General features: G+C 46.6%; 1 protein-coding gene across 1 annotated transcript in view; it reads left to right on the top strand.

The window, feature by feature from the left end:
• Positions 1-19,909, top strand: part of LOC136006083 (hydrocephalus-inducing protein homolog) — a 107,122-nt gene that overhangs the window by 34,820 nt on the left and 52,393 nt on the right. The window contains exons 17-22 of the mRNA XM_065664102.1: positions 4,459-4,611; positions 7,887-8,125; positions 11,019-11,274; positions 13,611-13,754; positions 14,636-14,779; positions 15,555-15,868. Coding sequence (XP_065520174.1) covers positions 4,459-4,611; positions 7,887-8,125; positions 11,019-11,274; positions 13,611-13,754; positions 14,636-14,779; positions 15,555-15,868 — 1,250 coding nt within the window. The remainder of the gene's footprint in view (positions 1-4,458; positions 4,612-7,886; positions 8,126-11,018; positions 11,275-13,610; positions 13,755-14,635; positions 14,780-15,554; positions 15,869-19,909) is intronic.

Below are 19,909 nucleotides of genomic sequence, written 5' to 3'. Positions count from 1 at the left end.
TTGCATCTGGAGCACAGAGGCTTTGTTTTTTCCACCAAGTGTGGAAATAGATGAGACAAAGCATTTCTGGGCTGAAGCCTCCTGAAAGATGTTGTTTTCGTTCAGACATATGGAACAACAGCAATGACAACAGAATGTAGGCAAGAGAATGGTGTCTGTAGTGTCCTGGCTCCATCTAGCTGGAACTGAGAACAAATTTAGTTAAACTTCAATTTAAGATTGTATCAACTTTTGAAGCAGCTGTTTTAAAATATCTTGTCATCTCTCTGAGCATGGAAGAGGATGTCAGAGGATTCCTAGGAACATTAAGTTTTCTGTAACAGAAAAGAAGGCTGACATTTTGAAAGCAGTTGCATGGATTTAAACTTTTATTAAAATGAATGGAAATGATACTGCTAAATCCCCTGGGTGCCACTGAGCATCTCCACCGAGGCTATTATGGATGTGCATGTAAATCAGTCAACAAGAAGGCCATGCAGGAGGGTCTGAAGTTTGACAGGAGTTGCTTATAAATATAAGGCATATTTCCCTTGGAGAGGAGGGTTTCTCCCCCCTAGAATAACCAGTTTTTTAACTGTGAGCTTGCTTTTTAACTACAGATTTCTTAGAATCACAGAATGGTTAGGGTTGGAAAGGACCTTAAGAGCATCTAGTTCCAAACCCCCTGCCATGGGCAGGGACACCTCACACTAGACCATGTAGCCCAAGGCTCTGTCCAACCTGGCCTTGAACACCACCAGGGATGGAGCATTCACAGCCTCCCTGGGCAACCCATTCCAGTGCCTCACCACCCTAACAGTAAAGAACTTCTTCCTTATATCTAACCTGAACTTCTCCTGTTTAAGTTTGAGCCCATTACCCCTTGTCCTGTCACTATAGTCCCTGATGAAGAGTTCCTCTTCAGCATCCTTTTAGGCCCCCTTCAGATACTGGAAGGCTGCTATGAGGTCTCCACGCAGCCTTCTCTTCTCCAGGCTGAACAGCCCCAACTTTCTCATCCTGTCTTCATACGGGAGCTGCTCCAGCCCTGATCATCCTTGTGGTCTCCTCTGGACTTGCTCCAACAGCTCCATGTCCTTCTTATATTGAGGACACCAGAACTGCACACAGTGCTCCAAGTGGGGTCTCACAAGGGCGGAGTAGAGGGGATGAGAGCAGTGTAGAGAGACAGTAGAGAGCTTCTCACAAAGCTTTTACCCTTGGGATAACAATTTGTAGTTTTAAAGTTTACTTTACATGTTGGTTTGTTGTTTTTTTTTTTTTTGGAAGATGAACATGCCCAAAGTGTGAGCATTTCAGCTGGGGAATTTTAGCTGTCCCTAAAGAAATGACTAGTGCACGACTGAGTGACTCTGTGTGCCTGTTCAATCGATGTTCAGTGAGCACACTCATGCTTTGTTGCTGCTGCTAGAAACCTTGCTGGGTAAGTTGCCTGCACAGATAGGAGTTTCTAGATGTAAGGCTAGATAATCTGCATTTTCTATAGGTCTGTCTTATAGCTTGAGTGCAAGTAGCTGGCTTATCCAAAGCTCTCTGGCCTAGCAGAACAGCTGCCCATCTTGTTCTGCATCCTGCACTGGTGACTGGTCCTAACCATATGGATTATCTGATGCAAATCTGACCTCAGGGGGATGGCTGCCATTTATTCCAATAAAATATTATATAATCCTAGAAGGGTTTGGGTTGGAAGGGACCTTAAATCTCATCCATTTCCAACCCCCCTGCCATAGGCAGGAACACCTTCCACTAGACCAGGTTGCTCCAAGCCCCATCCAACCTGGCCTTGCTCACTGCCAGGGATGTGGCAGCCACAGATGCTCTGGGCAACCTGTGCCAGTGCCTCACCATCCTCACAGGGAAAATCATATCTAATCTAAATCTACCCTCAGTTTAAATCCATTATGCCTTGTCCTATCACAACATGCCCCTGTACAAAGCCCCTCTCCAGCTTTCTTGTTGGCCCCTTTAGCTATTGGAAGGCCTCCCCAGAGCCTTCTCTTCTCCAGGCTGAACAACTCTAGCTCTCTCAGCCTGTCTTCATAGGAGAGGTGTTCTAGCCCTCAGAGCATGTTTGTGGCCTCCTCTGGACTCGCTTGCTCTTTAATTATGCTGTCTAGCGCTGATATCAAGTCTTTGCACTGTTTTAAATGAAATGTGATACGGATCTTTCATCTAGGCTGTGTAGAGTCCCTCCTTGGGTCTGTTGCCTTGTATTTTGTTTGCAGGTGACATCATGCTAGATTTGATTTGCTCTTTGTCATCTGCATTAAGGAACTGTTAAAACCCAGCCCTAGCTTTACTGGTGGCAAAGCAGCCTCATATGCCACAGGCAGGGGATTTGGCAGCTGGCTGCTACCAGAATAAATAGTCACTCAAACCACATCTGTCTGCCGGGAGCAGATGCTCTTCATTCTTTAATGATCAAAAGTGGCATTACATACCAATCAACAAAGCCAGGAGTGCTGCTTGGGTGTGGGGAAGTGCATACGTGGCAATATCATGACTGGCAAAGTTGCCATCTCCTTTACTCTCTTTCCTTGTGTGTCACATTGCTGTAATGCTCTTCAACAGATTTTTCCTTGTCCCTTTTAAGAAAACTGTAGATGAAGGTTTGGGGTTCTTAATGAGCCCTTTTCTAGGTGAGTACACACTCTACTTGAAGCCAGCTAGTGTGGGCATCCTCCAGATGTTATCCTGCTCATCTCCAAAGGCTTCTGCCCTGCCTTTGCTCCTCCTGCTCTGCTGTTGCCTGGAAGTGAAGCTGGCTGGCAAGGCACAACTCCTCCCTCTGACTTCTCCTTCCCAGGAGCTTTGGGCAGCATCACAGCTCACTGTACTGCCCTTCTCACGGAGGTGTGAAAGGTCCATCATCATGCATGGCTTCAGTTCCTTATTGTTGAGGTACCAGCCTTGATACATGATTTTTGGTCCTTACTTGCACGTATTAGTGTTCTGTCAAGAGATGAGCATTTCTGGAAGCTGCTCCTTCTGGTTGAATTGGACTAGTGGTTCTGACAGCTGTCAATGCCATTTCCTTGAGTCAGATGTCATTAAAAGTTTTACATCATGGAGGCTGGCTTTTTTCATGGTTAAATCATACCCCATGCCTCCAGTGAATCAACAGCATCTTGTCAGATGTGTTCAGATCCTGTTCAAGAGTTGGTATGTTTGGAACTGGTGAAACCAGCAAGACTGGATAAATTCTCATTGGTTTTAGTTCTGTGAGAAGGTGGTTTAGCAAAGGGATCCACAATCCTCCCCCAGTAGTCTGCACTAGTTCTGCAAGAACAAACTTTTGGGTCTCAGACTGTCAATAGAAAAAAATACTGTTTGAACAGTGCAATTAATAATTAATACCTGGTTTTCATATAGAATCATAGAATCATAGGGTAGTTAGGGGTGGAAAGGACCTTAAGAGCATCTAGTTCAACCCCCCTGCCGTGGGCAGGGACACCTCATACTAAGCCATCTCACCCAAGGCTCTGTCCAACACCAGGTGTCCTTGAACACCACCAGGGATGGAGCATTCACAGCCTCCCTGGGCAACCCATTCCAGTGCCTCACCACCCCCACAGTAAAGAACTTCTTCCTTATATCAAATCTAAATTTCCCCTGTGTAAGTTTTAACCCATTTCCCCTTGTCGTATCACTACAGGCCCTAATGAAGAGTCCCTCCCCAGCATCTTTATAGGTCCCCTTCAGATACTGGAAGGCTGCTATGAGGTCTCCACGCAGCCTTCTCTTCTGCAGGCTGAACAGCCCCAACTTTCTCAGCCTATCTTCATACAGGAGGTGCTCCAGTCCCCTGAGCATCCTTGTGGGCCTCCTCTGGACTTGTTCCAACAGTTCCATGTCCTTTTTATATTGAGGACACCAGAACTGTACACAGTGCTCCAAGTGAGGTCTCATGAGAGCAGAGTACAGGAGCAGAATCACCTCCTTCAACCTGCTGCTCGCACTCCTTTTGGTGCAGCCCAAGATACCAGGAATGTGCATAAGCACAAATCAGGCAACTAACTTGCATGATCTCTACTCTGAAGAGCCAGCTTTGCTTCTGACTTGTGCTGGTGTAGCTTTGATGCAGGTGTAGCTTTGAGAACGCTAAAGAAGTTCCTGTGCAGTGTGGCTGTGCAGCAGCAGTGGTCAGGGAGTGCGGTTTGGGGCCAGACTGAGCAATAAAAGGAGCAGGAGAGGGCACAATGTAGGGGAAGGATAGCTAACAGCATGGAGGTGTGAAAAAGCATCCATGGGAAATGAGGTTTCTTTATCCCCTGATAACTAGGAGCTTGTGGCTTTCAAATGGGACCACTCCAGATCCCACACTTGCTCTGAGCCTTCTGTTTCAGCCTCACAACGCTGAAAACTTCAAACAGTGAGAATTGTTCCCCAGTCTATGTGTACCCTTACAGCTTTCCCTGTGTTATTTTTTTTCTCTTTCCAACCTGCTTCCTGGAGCAGAAAATCCATTTAGTGAGCATTGGAGAAGGACCAGTTGTCTACGTGCATCCGAGTAAGATAAATTTTGGCGCTATCCAAGTTCTACAAGATGCTTCCCAAACCCTTCACCTCTCCAATCAGTCTGTCATCCCTGCACCCTTCTCAGCAAAGATGGTAAGTGTCTGTGGGACTATTTTTCAATGAAAATGACTGGTCCAGATCAGCCTGTGACTTGGTTTTTTTTCTCATATGCAACTTTTCCACATCAGTGAGAGAGAAAGCATAGAATTGCAGAGCATCTAGCTGCAGAAATAGGCTATTTAATTCATAGAGGCTGCATAGTGTGACAAGTTGCACAGCAGGAGGACGGGTTGCTCCTCTGGCAGGAGGAGCAGGGCTGATGCAGCCAGGAAGGACTCATGCTGGGGGTGAAGGGGGTGTGCTCCCTGCTGGAGAGGAGATCTGTGAGGGGCTCAGCACAGGGTGTAGAGGAGGTTTGGTCTTCTACCATGCTGAATGTGTTGAACTTCAGGAGCTGGTTAACCCAGACCTGGAACTGGAGCCTTGATTGTGTTTGTGGATAAAGCATCCGGTGGTGTGTAATAGTACAGGCTCAGCCTCCTGAGCCAAGGAGGAGAGGGCGGAATTTCCCTCCTGCTGCTTTTCCAGCTGTTTGGTGGATAAATGTAACCTCGAAGTGGAGATTCTCAGGACAGGTTTCTTTCACTCCACAATTAAAATCAGCTTTCCATCTCTGCAGAGAGCAAGTCACCTCAGATGGGTGGTACTGGTGTATAAATGATGGGGTTGCATGCTCATAACCAGGTACTGACCCACAGAGCTCTTTAAGTACTGCTGTCCTGGTGTAATGCCTTCCCTTCTCCTGGGCAGCCTGCAGTTACCCAGCAGGGCTTGCAGGGTGCATCTGCCTCTCCATTGCCTCAGGGCCCTCATGTGTGGGATTGGCAATAAATGGGATTGGCAATAAATCCTATCCTGCTTCACTTCAATTTCTGTGAATATTGAGTCTAATCAAGAAACAGAACAAGGATATGAGGTAGTTCAGGTATGGTTTCTTTCCCTGCGGTAAAGACAGGCTCTGCTGCTCCATAGTCCCCGCTTCTTATTGAAAGAGAAGACAGAGGCATTCCTGTTCCATGCCTTCTTTAATCATTATTTGTGACACTGCATCTTTATAATTGCTTATAGTTTTATTTTTCATTAGAAGTTTTTCATATTTGGTAATATATTCTTTTGGCTTGTTGTCCTAATTCATTAGGGACAGATAGTGTCATTTTTGATTCTGCAGGGTTGAATTACTCTATAGTAAGCATCTTGGCTTCACAGGACAGCTGCTGATAACCATGGAGATGTTTAGGGTGGCAGATCCTGGGAACCTGATTGATCAGCCATTTTATCAAGGGCTCTTCAGTGTTGCTTTTCTGATGGGAGCAGCACTGTGGCAGGTGGGATGTGCTCAAGCTACTCCTGTACCCATAGTAGCTGCATCCTCTGGTGCTGTTGTGCTGCCTCAGTTGAGGTCTTGCCCTTTGCTGCTGCCTATGGCTGCCTGGCAGTTTATTGATGGGAAGAAGAGAGGACTGAATAATTTTGGAGGTAAAATTTGAGATGCAGTTGGGTGTCAGGATCAGCCAAACATGTGCATCTGAGAGCATAACTGGCTCTGGCTGTCTCAGCCTCACTGGTGACTTGGGCATCTTTTATTCAGCTGTGGCCCTGAACCCAAGTCTTGTGTTCTCTGAGATGCCAAAGCTGCTGCTTTGATTTTCTGCTTGGAGATTGCTGCAGGATGGTGAGCTGTGATTTTCTTGTCTCCCATTTGGTGACTGATCTCCCTTGGCTGATGGCAGTGCAGTGGCTGCCTCTGCAGCTAGTGATGAGCTACACAAGGGATGCAGGGACAACAGAAGAGGGTTGGCGGGATCCTGTATGGTCAGTGAGGCCCCCTTGTTTACCCTGTCCCAACTACCTTCCTCCATCTCATTTTCATCTTGCTTTTTTTTAAGACTTTCTTTTGCAGCTCTAGGGGGCAAATTAAATGGAGCTGAGTTTATTAATTTTGCCAGAGCCTGGAATGATACTGCTGCCTTTGGCATGCTCCATCCTGGGGTACAGGCGCACAGATCTGAGCTGCTCTCCATGCAGAGCAGTCAGCCTAAAGAGTTTTTGTCACTGGGGCACCTACACACACTGCTGGGGCCTGGAATGCTCAGCAAGTTATTGCTTCCCTGGCCTCCAGCTCGCCTTACCCTTGTTAGCTGAGGGCATTTTGGGGGGCTGTATAAAATGCTTCCCATGACTTTGAAGTGCTTCTTGGTTTGATAATATTCTTCTCCCTTGGGCTGGCTGGTGTCCTGTTAAAGCTCTGTGCTGCCAGCCTGCTGGATGGAAGCTTGAGCTAACTTCACCTGGATCAAGCACTTGCTTGGATTGTGTCAGGCCTCTAAGAGCATTGTTGCTTTCCATTAAAAAAAAAAAAAAAAGTGGAAAAAAGCCTCTTTTTTTACAATACTGCAGAGTTTGGGGTGAGTAGTACCTGTTATCCCAAACACAGCACTGAGCTGTGGCACATGTACCACTAACACTGTGATGGGCCGTACATCTACATCCCAGGACATTTTGTGCTGGCCAGGGAGCATTGTATGCATATCTCCTCCGAAGCTTGCACCCTCTGAATGTGGTTTTAGATGGGCTTGGGGTCCAATACCTTTATTGCCACATCCATAGAAGGAGGTCCATGACAAATCAGAGGAAGAGAGTGCCCACAGGGCATGTCTTGCAGTTCTCTTTCTGCTTATTGCTTTACTGCCCTACTCTAAACATTTATAGCTGAATTTTCCAGGGCAGAGGACACTGGGGCACCGCGCTGCAGCTGATGATCAGTGGGAACAGAGTGCTTCAGTCCTTCAGGGGCTGTTGAGAAGCACTGCCTAACTCTTGGGAAGGAAGACTTTGGTGTTGGGGTTTTGATCAGCCAGTTTTGCAGTTATTCTTCAGGCTGTCAGCAGTATCCCCCCAATCATGTGGCTGCTGAGGTGGGATTTGAGCAGTTCTGGCTTCCTCTGGCCTTGAGCCCTTCTGCAGACCTGGCCACCATTGCTGGGAAAACAGGAGAGAGAAAGTTTCCATTGGCGTGCACTCCAAAAGAGAGACTGGAGGGTGAATAACCATCTCTTGAGGATGAGCATCCCTTGGGTTGGGCAAAATTAGGTTCATGAGGTGAGTCTGTTAAGGGAGGATAAAATACAGGTTGAGTAGGTTCCTGTGTAGTTGCTGTTTTCCTATCTCCAGAATCCATAGCTTAGGTTTAGAGAAATTAAACTTTGTGGGTTTTACTCTCCTACCTTTAGTCCTTCCTCTTCCTGCATCACACTAGAGACCAGGGTCCATGGTTTCCATCCTAAATTAGCATTTGGCTTGTCTTACAGGCTGACAAACGCTCACGCTGGAGAATTGAACCCAGTAATGGAGTGATCTCCCCTGAGACTGTGGTGTCTGTGGCTGTCATAGCAAACTTGAATGACACGGAGGAATTCAATGATGAGGTGAAGCTGTTTGTAAAGAACAGCCATACCTCTGTCATTCCTGTCCGGGCTGTTGGCATTGGCACCACGATTGTCACCGACAAACCCTTTGCTCCAGAGCTCAACCTTGGGCCCCACTTCAGGTAGGGTATTTCTTGGCTCCTACTTCTCCCATGGGCTCAGCAAAGAGGAGTTGTGCTGCAGTCCTTCACACTAGTTCTTCAGTGCTCAGAGTCCTGGCTCCGTTTTACTGAAGCCACGGGGATTCCTTTAGAAACACTTTTGACCACATGAAAGACTTTAGATACTCTCAAAAGCTACTGAAATGGAAACCAGTTGCTAAATTATCACTGAATTGTCTTTAGTTATAATACATGTGCTGCATCAAAAGGACTGTGGCCAGCAGGTTGGAGGAGGTGATCCTGTCCCTCTGCTCTGCTGTCTTGAGTCCGCACTTGGTGTATGGTGTGCAGTTCTGGTGTCCTCAACCTAAGAAGGACATGGAACTGTTGGAGCAAGTCCAGAGGAGGCCACAAGGGTGATCAGGGGACTGGAGCACCTCCCGTATGAAGACAGGCTGAGGAAGTTGGGGCTGTTCAGCCTGGAGAAGAGAAGGCTGCGTGGAGACCTCATAGCAGCCTTCCAGTATCTGAAGGGGGCTTAAAAATTCTTTACTGTGAGGGTGCTGAGGCACTGGCACAGGCTGCCCAAAGAAGTGGTAAATGCTCCATCCCTGGCAGTGTTCTAGGCCAGGTTGGACAGAGCCTTGGGTGACATGATCTAGTGTGAGGTGTCCCTGCCCATGTCTGGGTTTTGGAACTGGATGTTCTTAAGGTCCTTTCCAAGCCTCACCATTCTATGGTTTATTTCCTCACTTTATCAAACAAAGATTTGGAGGAAAACAGCAGGTCCTGGAAGCCTCCAACTGAAAGATGCTGCATTACAAGTCTGAACATACTTCTCTGCAATAATGTTGCTTGCTTTTCCATTCCCTATGGAGTATCATCTCACAACAGTGGAAAGCCTTGGCAGTAGCTTGCTAGCAGCTGCTTGACTGAATTAATGGTGCTGGTTTACCTACCCTCTCCCTAGGAGTCCTGGAGGAGCAGCAGAATTTGTCTTTGCCATGTATCATCCCTCCGTTCACTCATTTTCCCTGGCTACCCTGCTGGGCTGCTCTTTATTAGATGTAGTGGCTCTTCCCTTGTGTCTCCAGCCGGCTTCCCTTGCCACAGTGGCAGCCATAGGCATGGTCATGTGAGCATGGGTACAGGAGCAGCTCTGAAAGGGAGAGGAGGAGAAGTCTTCTGTGTTTGAGCAGGATAAATTAATTGAAATAGCTGAGCTGGAAGGAGGGAATTCACTCATCCCAACGAGTGTGTCTGAAACCACACCCATTCTTAAAAATGGGACTAAAGCTTTTTCAAATTGCTGTTTGCCTTGTGTTGGAGACCTCTTGGGACAAGAAGAATAGTCTTCTTGAGGTGCCTGATCCTTTCCCTGTCTGCAAAGAGGGTCTGTAGTGCTTTGATACCTACATTTTGGGGTAGGAAGAGCAGGTTAATCCTACCATAAGCACTCAGTATAGATTTTGGGGGTTTAAGTAGCACCCACATGCCGTCCACTTAAGCAGGGACATTGCAGGAGGGTTGATGCTTGTCCAGCATGTCCTGTTCTCCGTGCAGCCACAAACTAGCTACACGATGGAGGAGACATCTGTGTGATTTGTGTCATCATCCTCTGGCCCCCTTTCACATCTTTGCCTCCAGGTTTGGAGTTGCTGCCATTGCAGCCACTGCCACCAGACAAGCTGAGATGGGATCCAGGTGAATTGAGCTTTCCCAGGGCCACAAATCCTGCAGCTACGCAAAGCTTCTGCAAGCTTTCGTCTGTTGCTGTCCAAAACATAAACCATTTCATACTAAGCTAGTACACATCATGTTTTAACAATATGTTACCAAGACTAGTGTGTTCTATACTGTCACCTCAGTGTTTCTATTTAATTGCTTGTGCCAGATGGTAATTTTATAAGCCATGTATTCTGTACCTTTCAAGAAAAAGACAATAATTATTCTAGGAACAATTGATTTTCTGGTCGTGCTCAGATTTATAGAGGGTAAGAGTAGCCTGCAGTTAGTGTTTCTTAACATGAACCAATTTCCATTGAATATTCATTTTGTTTTAGGTCAAACTCTAGTTACAGAGTCACAGAATCATAGAAGCAACAAGGTTGGAGAAGACTTTTTAAGATCATCAAGTCCAACTGTTACCCCAGGACTGCCAAGGCTACCTCTAAACCATGTCACTGAGGGCTTCATCTAACAGTCTTTTGTTGTTCCATTCCCTCAGCAGCTAGAGCTGGCCTTGCTGCTGTGTTTGTCTTGGGGAAACTTCTCACAGGTGTTCTCACAGTGCATTTATCTTCCTAAAACTCAAAACCAGCTGTACTGTTCAGGCAAAGGGTGATACGGGGGCTATGAGGGCTGGATGCTGCCTATAGGATAAGGAGATAATATGGGTGCCAGGGCAAGGGTCCCACCATCAGAGGCAAGCGGTGTCCAGACCACCAGATGAGTCAGTACACCCTGCAGCTCCCCCATAGCACCTTCAGAGGAAGCCATCTGAGGCAGCAGCTCACAAGGGAAGGTGAAATGGCAGCAAAGCTGTTCCCTCATCTACTTGAAGCAGCACAGGCCAGCTTAGTGCCTGATGCAGTGAGACCTGCAGGAAGCACCTTGGAGCAACACTCCATGTATTAAGCACCAAAGGCTAGTGATGCTCTGTCCAGAGCAACCAAGATTACGGTCTTCAAAAAGCTTTTCCTTGCTGTATGCAAGCAGACCAGCTGCTTGCTGGTGGTAAACTTAGGGACAGCCAAGGTCTGTCTTTTGTTGAAGCTTTGAGCTAGGTCAACCTTCTGGGAGGAGGTTTTATCGCTGACTGTGCAGTCAGACCATGCCATCAGGGTGCTGAACCTGGGTGACTGCTAGGAAATAGCAGCTCCCGTTACATTTTCTATCTCTGCTTCTCTTCTAGCCTGGATCCTTGCTGTTACAGCTTCAAGGTAACAAACAAAGGACAACGTACCCATATACTCTATTGGAGAACAGAAGGTTTCACCTTGTTTCACCGGCATGATCGTCTCCCTCCCATCAGTAACACCAAAGGCAAGGTTTCCTCCCAGGCCCCCAGTCCTGCCTGCCCTGTGTTTAAGCTTCAACCAGCGAGGGCAGAGCTGATGCCTGGCAAGACAGTGGAGATGCTGCTGGAAGGCTCCTCTAGGACTCCCCGGGTGAGTTCCCTATAAGGGCTGAGCCTTCATTGCCAGATCACTTCTTCTGCAACCCCTTGACATTTGCCTGGGCAAATGAGCAAATGCTTTCAATAAGCTGTGGCATTTCAATAAAATGCCACAAGTTACCGAGGCATCACCAGTTGCTTTCCTTGTTGGCACCATCAGTTGCTAAGGCTTTTTTTGTGTGTTCATAGCTGCCATAAACCCAACTTGCTGATATCAAAATGTGGCCTGCAGGAACTATTGCTAAGTCAGGGGCAAACAGCAGATTACAGTTTCTCGTGTGCCAAGGCAGGAAGGAAGGGCAGAGAAAATAAGTTATGCTTAAACTAGGAGCACAAGCAAAAAGTAAATTAAAAAATGCAAAGTGGTGTTATCTGGGGAAGCAGTGAGTAAAACAAAAAACCCACAAGGGAAGAGAGGAAGTATCTGTGAGCAGCATAATTTTTCCTCTGTAGACAAACATGAGCAGAGGGGACTTGTCTAGCACTGGATCCTGGAGAAGAGAAATTAACATAGTGTGCCAGCTCTAATGATCAGAATGACGTTCATCCATGTGGGAGACTGTTCCCAGGGTTCATCTTAATTGATACCTTGACTTGTGTCAGTGTTTCCTGAACAGTTCGCCCTAGTCTCTGAGCCAGCTCCGATGTCCCAGGGATCTTGCAGCACCCTTGGATGGCAACTTGGAGATTTCAGCAGGGTCACTGGGTATTCTCCTCTCTGGACCTGTCTTTCCAGGGGAAATCCAACTCTGCAGAGGAGCTGCCAGCTGACCCTGGTGTGCATTCTCTAGTTCCAGGAGCACTGGGCACAGATGTTTAAGCAAATATGGAAAAAAATCTGCATTAAGCTCCTGCTGCTACTAGGTACCAAAAAGGAAATAAAGTGGTAAAGGTACTTGTAAGAGTGTCTTGCTTGGAAAGTTAAAAGTGCATCTGTGAGCTCAGCTGTGGCTACCTGGCTCCTGCAGTCAAAGACTCTTCCTTGGTCTTGAGAACTTCAGGTTGGTCAGAAGCCCAGCTCCCTGTATTGTGTGTGAAACACAGATGATTCCAAAGCCTGTAGGCTCTGAGGAGGAGTTGGGCTCTGGTGGTGTATCAGAAGGAAGAGTGAGTGTTGTGGTTTAAGCCCAGCCTGTCACTCAGAAACCACGCAGCTGTTTGCTCACTCCCCCCACTTTCTCCCCCAGCCAGAGGGATGGGGAGGAGAATCGAAAGAATGTAACTCCCACAGGTTGAGATAAGAACAGTCCAGTAACTAAGGTATAACCACTACTGCTAACACTTATAATAATAATGATAAGGGAAATAACAAGGAAAGAGAATACAATCACTGACCACCTGCCAACCGACACCCAGTCTGACCGAGCCGTGATCTAACCCCTCTGGGTAACTGCCCCCAGTCCATATAGTGGGCATGACGTGCTGTGGTATGGAATACCTCTTTGGTCAGTTTGGGTCAGGTGTCCTGTCTCTGCTTCCTCCTGGCCTCCCCTCCTCCCTGGCAGAGCATGAGACTCAGAAAGTCCTTGGTCAGAGTAAACATTACTGAGCAGCAGCTAAAACCATCGGTGTTATCAGCACTGTTCCCAGGCTAAAAGTCAAAAACAGAGCACAAAAAGAGAGCACTGCACCAGCTACTAAGATGGAGGAAAATGACTGCTACTGCTGAACCCAGGACAGTGGGAAATGAAAGGAGGAAACATTGAAACCGTGAGAAATCAAGAAAAAAGGTCTTGAATATAAGAGCATCCAGCTTATGCAGAGGGCTTTCATGCAAAGTGAAAGACATCTCTTTCCTGGGGAGGTTTGTCTTAAAACCAGCTCTAGGAGGGCACATAGGAAGACAGGCTGGTTATTGGCATTTTTCCCATGGATCCTTTCTGCCAAACTTCCAAGGGAGGGTTTGCTGGTATTTGTTGGTGTTTCTATCAGCTGTTTCCCTTAATATAGTTTTCAGTTGGTTTTGGGGTGTTTTTTTTTTTTTTTGTTTGGTTTTGGGTTTTTTTTAATTAGTTCCTGCAGCTTTCTGTAAGTATTATGTGTAGCAATGGGGCAAATGAAACCAATAAACATCTGGGGCAGGTATTATTACAGTTGTAAGCAGCACATGACTCATGAGTGCCTTTTGTGGCTATTGGGTTGTAGCATTAGGAACATCTGAGTGCAGAATCAATAGGATGCAGCATAGAAAGAAAAAGGTGCTATTGAGGAGACCAATGATTGTAACTTTATGTCAGTAATAGGGTCTGTGGGTGGTGAGCAAATGGAGTGTTTTCTTCTGGATGCCCTGATAACACCCACTGAGTGACATGTCTCTCTTGCACACAGGTGGTGAAGGAGCGGCTGCTGTGTCATGCTGTCGTGGGGAACACAGCAGGGAAAACCCTGATCATGAAAACAGATGTCATGTGTGAGTTCATCGCTCCCATTCTGCAAATGTCCACCAGAGAAATCACCTTCCGTGTGGAGAAGGTAAGTCTCTGAATTGCACACTGGCATTTACTGGTGTGGCCTTCTCCAGGCTGAACAGCCCCAACTTTCTCAGCCTGTCAAAAGCAATTAGCAGAGGATGGTTACAATCCATCAGCCTCTGGGTTATGGGCCCGATTATTATGCTCTGATTTACTGAGTGCTGTGACACTGCAGCTGTTGGATATCTGTACATCCAGAACTAGTTTCCTAAACACTGTCTAGTTTATAGAAACCATGCAGGAAGCCCAGAACAATGCATAAACAGGAAGAAATAGCTTAGGCTGAGCATAGCTTTGAGACTACAGACACCATGTCACTGTAGCAGGGGCAACAGGTTACAACCAGACTGTTGAGGTTTCTAGCTGGCTGTGTGTACACTTCAATGTCCAAAGCTAACCTCAGGCTGCTGCAGATTCTCCACTATGAAGGGCAAATCCTGCAAGCAAATCCTGCTTGCTTTTCTCCTCTGAGTAGCATCACTGCTTTTATGAGGCTACTAGAGCTGATAAGGTTGTTAGAAATTACCATATGTGAGTGAAAATCATCTTGTGCCATTCTGGCCAAGAGAGGATACAAAACTGGAGACAGACTGGGTTCACTTCTGGTTTTGATCTTGTTCAAGCAACTGCCTCCTGTACAGGTGCTACTCTCTCATCTGTATGGAAGACTGTTTCCCTGTCTCCTGGGGGCTGCTGTGGTTTCTAAACATGAAAAGCATCTGATATGCTTGAAGAAAAAACCTTCAATAAGGATATAAACTAATAAAAATAGTAAATAGAGATGTATGCACTTTTGGGGTTGAAAAATTTTAAATGCATCTGAAGGGGAAGGAGGTCCATGGCCTGAGTTCAGTATTTTTTTCTTGTCTCCTGTTTCTGTAGCAACCCAGTGATGTCCTTACTCTGCAGTACAAGCCTCTTTCTTTAAAAAACATCTCGTCACTGCCCCTCAGCATGGTCCTGGCCTTAGGACAACCATTCTCCATCTGCAGTGCAGACCAGCAGCCCCTCCCTGCAGACGCTCAGGTGAGCAGTTGTGGACGTTCTTGCTGATGGGGTTTGAAGAGGGAGGAACATGGTGATGCGTTTCTGTTGGGAGGTCCTCTAGCATGGAAGTGTATTCTGTAGAGTCTGCAGTAGACTGGCTTGAGCTAAATCAGATTCAAAACAAGCTACTGATGGACAAAAATATCATCTGTATTGGGAAGATATGTCTTGTCTCTAAGACAGCAGGCAGCTAGATCTGGGCAAGTCATGTAGTAAAGTGTCTCTGGGAAATCATCCCAGCTCTCTAGCAGCCATCCTCAGATAACCTAAGGAGCAGCCTGCTCTCTTTGAGAGCAGCTTTGCCTTTGGGAAGGCTGAGGGTGCTCCTCCAACTGCTGCCTGGCTCCTGCCCTGGTGTCAATGGACTCTGCTAGACATATGTTGTTGTAGGTGCAGCCACCATTTCTGTGCCCTGTCAGTGACTAGCCCCTGCAAGGGTGAGACTGCAGTGCTGATAAAGGAGTTCCCCTAAAGTCAGAGCAAAAAGCCCTGGCTTTCCAGTCTCTGCAGATCCATAATTCAGGAGAACAGTGTTTATTTCTCTTTTATATTGATGCAGAGCACAGGAATGTGACCCTGAGATAGATAGTTTCAGACAAAAGTGTGGTGGTTGCAGTTAGACACTCACTGTGAAGAAAACGAAGGATGACCTGAGTAGCCCACATTGGGGTCACACATTGCACATTTACCTTTTTCATGCTATCAGACCTTGGGACTTCATCATACTGGTGATTAATACTCTATTTACTTGCAGCCAGTGAAGCTGGGGACAGGGGAGGAACTTCATCTCTGCATCAGATTTAACCCTGCTTATGGGGAGGATTTGAGTAGCCGAGTAGTAGAGAAGGCTCTGAAGATACAATTTCTCGAGCATCCTCATCAGGAGCAGGTCACCGTTCGGGGAGAAGTCTGTTTCCCGAATCTCCTTATACAGACCACAGCCGTGGACTTTGGCTGCATCTTGAATGACACTGAAGATGTGCGTTATGTCAAGATGACCAACTGCAGCCCACTTCTTGTCCAGTACCACTGGTCATTCCTGTCAGACAGCCATAGGAACCTCATTAGGTATGTGTACCTTTGCCCTCTCCTCGAAGCTCTTCTTCTTGGTATCCTGTTTGTAGTTTGCAAACACCAAGGCCATTTGCCTGATCAGGCAAACTGTTTTCAATTTTCCCTTGTGGAAACAACACCTACTATCTGTGGTCAGACTCAGCGAATAGGTGATCTCCACTAATTTGATGCTGGAAAGGAGACACTGTTCTCCAGCCATGCTAGGAAGGTAAGGCACTGCTAACGCTTTTCGCATAGCCCTTCTGCTTTATCTCTGGAGCTACAAAGCCATGTTTAGGCACTTGGACAAGCAGAGATAAAACATGACCTCTTTTCTTTCCCTGCCAACCCTATTTGTTGTTATCTCATATTAAGATCCTACATAGGCACAGCCACCAGAACTATATGCTGCTGTCCCAGTCTCTTGCTCTGCTTTGCTGTAGCTCCTGTACTGGTTCCTGGGGGAAGGAAAGCTGGTGTGGGAGGCTGCTTTTTCAGACCTTCTCGGCCTGAGTTTTTGTCTGTTAAAATACACATCACATTCACAAAAGAGCTATATAACATTTTACAGTGAAATGGCAGGTTCTGCTGCATCTTTAGGTACAGCTGTAGATGTTGGTGGGAGTGCTTGTCTGGACATTCCCTGGGAAGCAGGACCATTCAGCACTGGCTGTGGTTTCCAAGCCCAAGAACAATCTTGCAGTTATGCTGAAGCACATCTATAAACACATTTCTGTGGCCTCTCTGTGGCCTCACTGTGGCCTCTCTGCATAGCATGAAAGTCTAGTCTCAGCAGTTTTTGTTATGGTAGCAAATGTTTTTTCCATAATGTCCTAGGAAACCGAGTGAAGTGTTGCTGTCACAAATAATAGAGATCATCAAGAAACAGTTTTGTTTAAGGAAGGTAACCTGTTGGGAACTGAAAAGTAGCTATGGCTATGAGAAGGGCCTGGGGGAGAAGACTGGGGCACTGGGGTAGCCCATTCTCAGCTAGGTCTTACCAACTCACAGGTCTTTAGCATGGCCCTTCTTGATGCATGGCAACTTCAAGAACACACCCTAAAATGCAGGGTTGCATCTGAAAAAGCAGATGGAGGAAAGTGAGCAGATCTGTAAGCTCTGCTTGGAGTCCTCTGCTGTCTCCTGGTAAATTAGATGAGGGTTTAATTACAAGCGAAAGGGAAAATCTAATTTTGATGATAGAACAATGCATATATTTTTTAAAAGCAGAGAAACAAACATATTACAGCGAAGCCTGTGTGGAATTAATTTCCCCTGGGGCCACTTGCTGGCCGGTTGCCTGTTTATATTTACTCTTATTTTTTATTAGAACCAAGTTAGGGGCTTGGAAATGTAAATGCTAATTCAGTTTTCAGCTTTTATTTGCCCTGACTCTGCTGGACCTGAGCCTGCAGGTGCTCATTCTTTGGTAGGTGCCAAGTCCCCCAACTCAGCTGCATCTTTGGCAGTGGAGGGTCCTGAATATCTTATCAGGATGGCAGTCTCTGCTCCAAAGAGTTTGGCATAGCTCCTTTGCTGGCTCATTAGCAGTAAGGACTCCTCTATCCCTGGTGTCAATCCACCTGTGCTTCCATTAAATTCCCTCTGTTAATTCCTGGAGGCATTTTGTCATACCTGAGGGCTGTCTGGGTTGGGTGAGATGTGCCCGGAGGGCTTAACACCTTTCTTCAGCCCCTTCAGCTTTAGGTGAGCCTGCTTTTGTCTCAGCTGTGCTGGTGGATGCACTTCTACAGCCTTCTAGCCCATCTGGTTTAGGACGGGTCCTTCTCTGCTCATTGCCTTCCTCCCTGAATTCACAGCCTTGGCCTGAAAGTACTGGAGGATGCCCAGGAAGTTCCAGTTTTCATCACAGAAAGAGCTACCTAAAGCCTGGGCTGATGCTGAACATCTTTCCCTTCCTTCTCCTTTTCTAAGACACTCACCTTTTCCTCAGTGCCAGGAAGATACCTGTTCCCAGGGGTCAACTTTCTATTGACAACTTGGATTCTTCACTGTCTTCCTGTTCATGTTACACTTCTTGGTAATTCATTTTGACTTTTCTACCACTGGAAAAAGCCCCTTGCTCTGCTTTGTGCTTTTCCACAGCTTCTGACTGATCACATCATCTCCCAGCACTGGGTCCCAGAGGGCTTCTACTTTAGAGTGAAAAGTATTGTTGTCCAGTCACCATGGTCCTGTGAAGTTGCCTCAAACCATTCTATTAAACTAATGTAATTTAATAAATTATTATGTTTTTTTTTTCCATCTTAGGGGTTTACCGCTCCTCAGGAGTTGTTACTAACCCACAGTATTTATCACAAACCAGTCTAAGAGCTGTCGTTTCATCCTGGAGGATGGATCACACTGGCAGGTTTGGGACAGCTGCTATGATGACAGCCAGACCCATGCCCTGAACTTGTCCATAGCTGGAGGGCTTTGAGGTGCTCCTGTTGGTACCCCTATACTGCAAGTATTTCCTTTGTCACCAGGTAAAGGTAACATTCAGCTGCAAGTTCCCCAAAAGCACTACTGTCACAGCTGAGCTGAATTTATTTCATCCTGTGTGCCTCTATGTGGTGCTTGACAAGCCACACCTGGAATACTGTGTTCATTTTTGGTCCCTGCTGTACAAAAAAGATGTGAACAGGCTTGAGAGGCTCTAGAGAAGGGCCACAAAGATGACAAAATGACTGGGAAACTGAGAAAAGGCTGAGAGAGATAATCCTGTTGAGCCTTGAGAAAAGAAGGCTCCAGGGAGACGCTATTACTATGCCCCAGTACTTAAAGTGTGTCTTAAAGAAGATGAAGACTGCCTTTTTACAAGGAGTCACATGAAAAAGACAGCGGTTAATGGGCACAAGTTATTTCTGGGGAGATTCTGACTGGACACTAGAGGAAAGTTTTTCACAATAAGAACAATCAGCCACTGGAATAATCTCCCCAGGGAAGTGGTGGACTCCCCAACACTGGACACTCTTAAGATTTGGCTGGACAAGGTGCTGGAACATTTAGTCTAGGTCATGCTTTGCATGATCAGGTTGGATCAGATGATCATTGAGATCCCTTCAAACCTGGTATTCTATGATTATGATTCTGATGCAGATACCCAAGTTAGTGGCTGCTAGAAGTGTTGAGGACTTTGGTCACCCATCAGTGCACCCCAAGAGGTATTAAGGTACCTCAGCTGAGAGGAGCAAAGGTTGCATAGGTGGGGCCATAGATGGGCCACGTTTTGCAGGGGCAAGTGAATACTTTCCTCTCCTCCAGCCCTGCTTCATTCTTCCACGTGGACTTGCTTCCAAGGTCTTGCTTAGGATCCACATGAGGTTCCAGCAGCAGGCAGAGGAAGGGCTGCAGAGGACCTCACCTGGGCCAAGCCGTGTTCTTGCATGTGATTATAGAAAGGACAAGTCAGGTGGGATCCCTTGGGCGTTAAGAAGAGCAGAGCCTCCAATCCAGAAATGAAGAACAACCTTAGCTAATAAGCTACAAAGCTAAAGACAAGTATTCATTAGGGAACGTATCATTAAAGGCACGGAATTCTCAGCTGAGAATGAAGAGGCCATGTTGTTGCAGAAAATCTGCCTTGACTACAGGAGGAACACTTGCAAATGGGCACAGTGACAAGTAGGCCTGATTCAAGTGTGTCCCTCCATGTGGAGTTAGAATTGCAAGCAGAGTTCCTGTGAGCTCCTGCTCCGATTTAAAATGGAACGTAATCCAGGTCACCTGGGAATGTTTGAAAACGTTAAACCATCTACCTTTTACTGTCAGATATTGCTCAAATGATCAGCTTGGCTCTGTTCATGAGTGGGCTGTTGAGCCACTTTGCTCAATCATTTACCAAACTGGTCCTCCAGCAGTTTGTGTTTAGAAACTGCTGGGGAGGTAATTGCACCATTGGTAAGTGCCACATGGATGTCAGCCTGGTTTCAGCAGAGCTGCTGCCTTTCTAGCTTGAGGTGCAGTTAGAGCTCTTGCTTTGTAGCCAGGGAATACCTGTGGTACAGCAGGTGGCTGAACCTTGTCACAATTTGCAGTACCTTAATTAAAAAT

Source organism: Lathamus discolor, chromosome 1, assembly GCF_037157495.1.
Source record: "Lathamus discolor isolate bLatDis1 chromosome 1, bLatDis1.hap1, whole genome shotgun sequence".
Taxonomy (NCBI): domain Eukaryota; kingdom Metazoa; phylum Chordata; class Aves; order Psittaciformes; family Psittacidae; genus Lathamus; species Lathamus discolor.
Note: the sequence above shows the minus strand (reverse complement) of the source record. Positions and strands in the feature narration are given on the sequence as shown.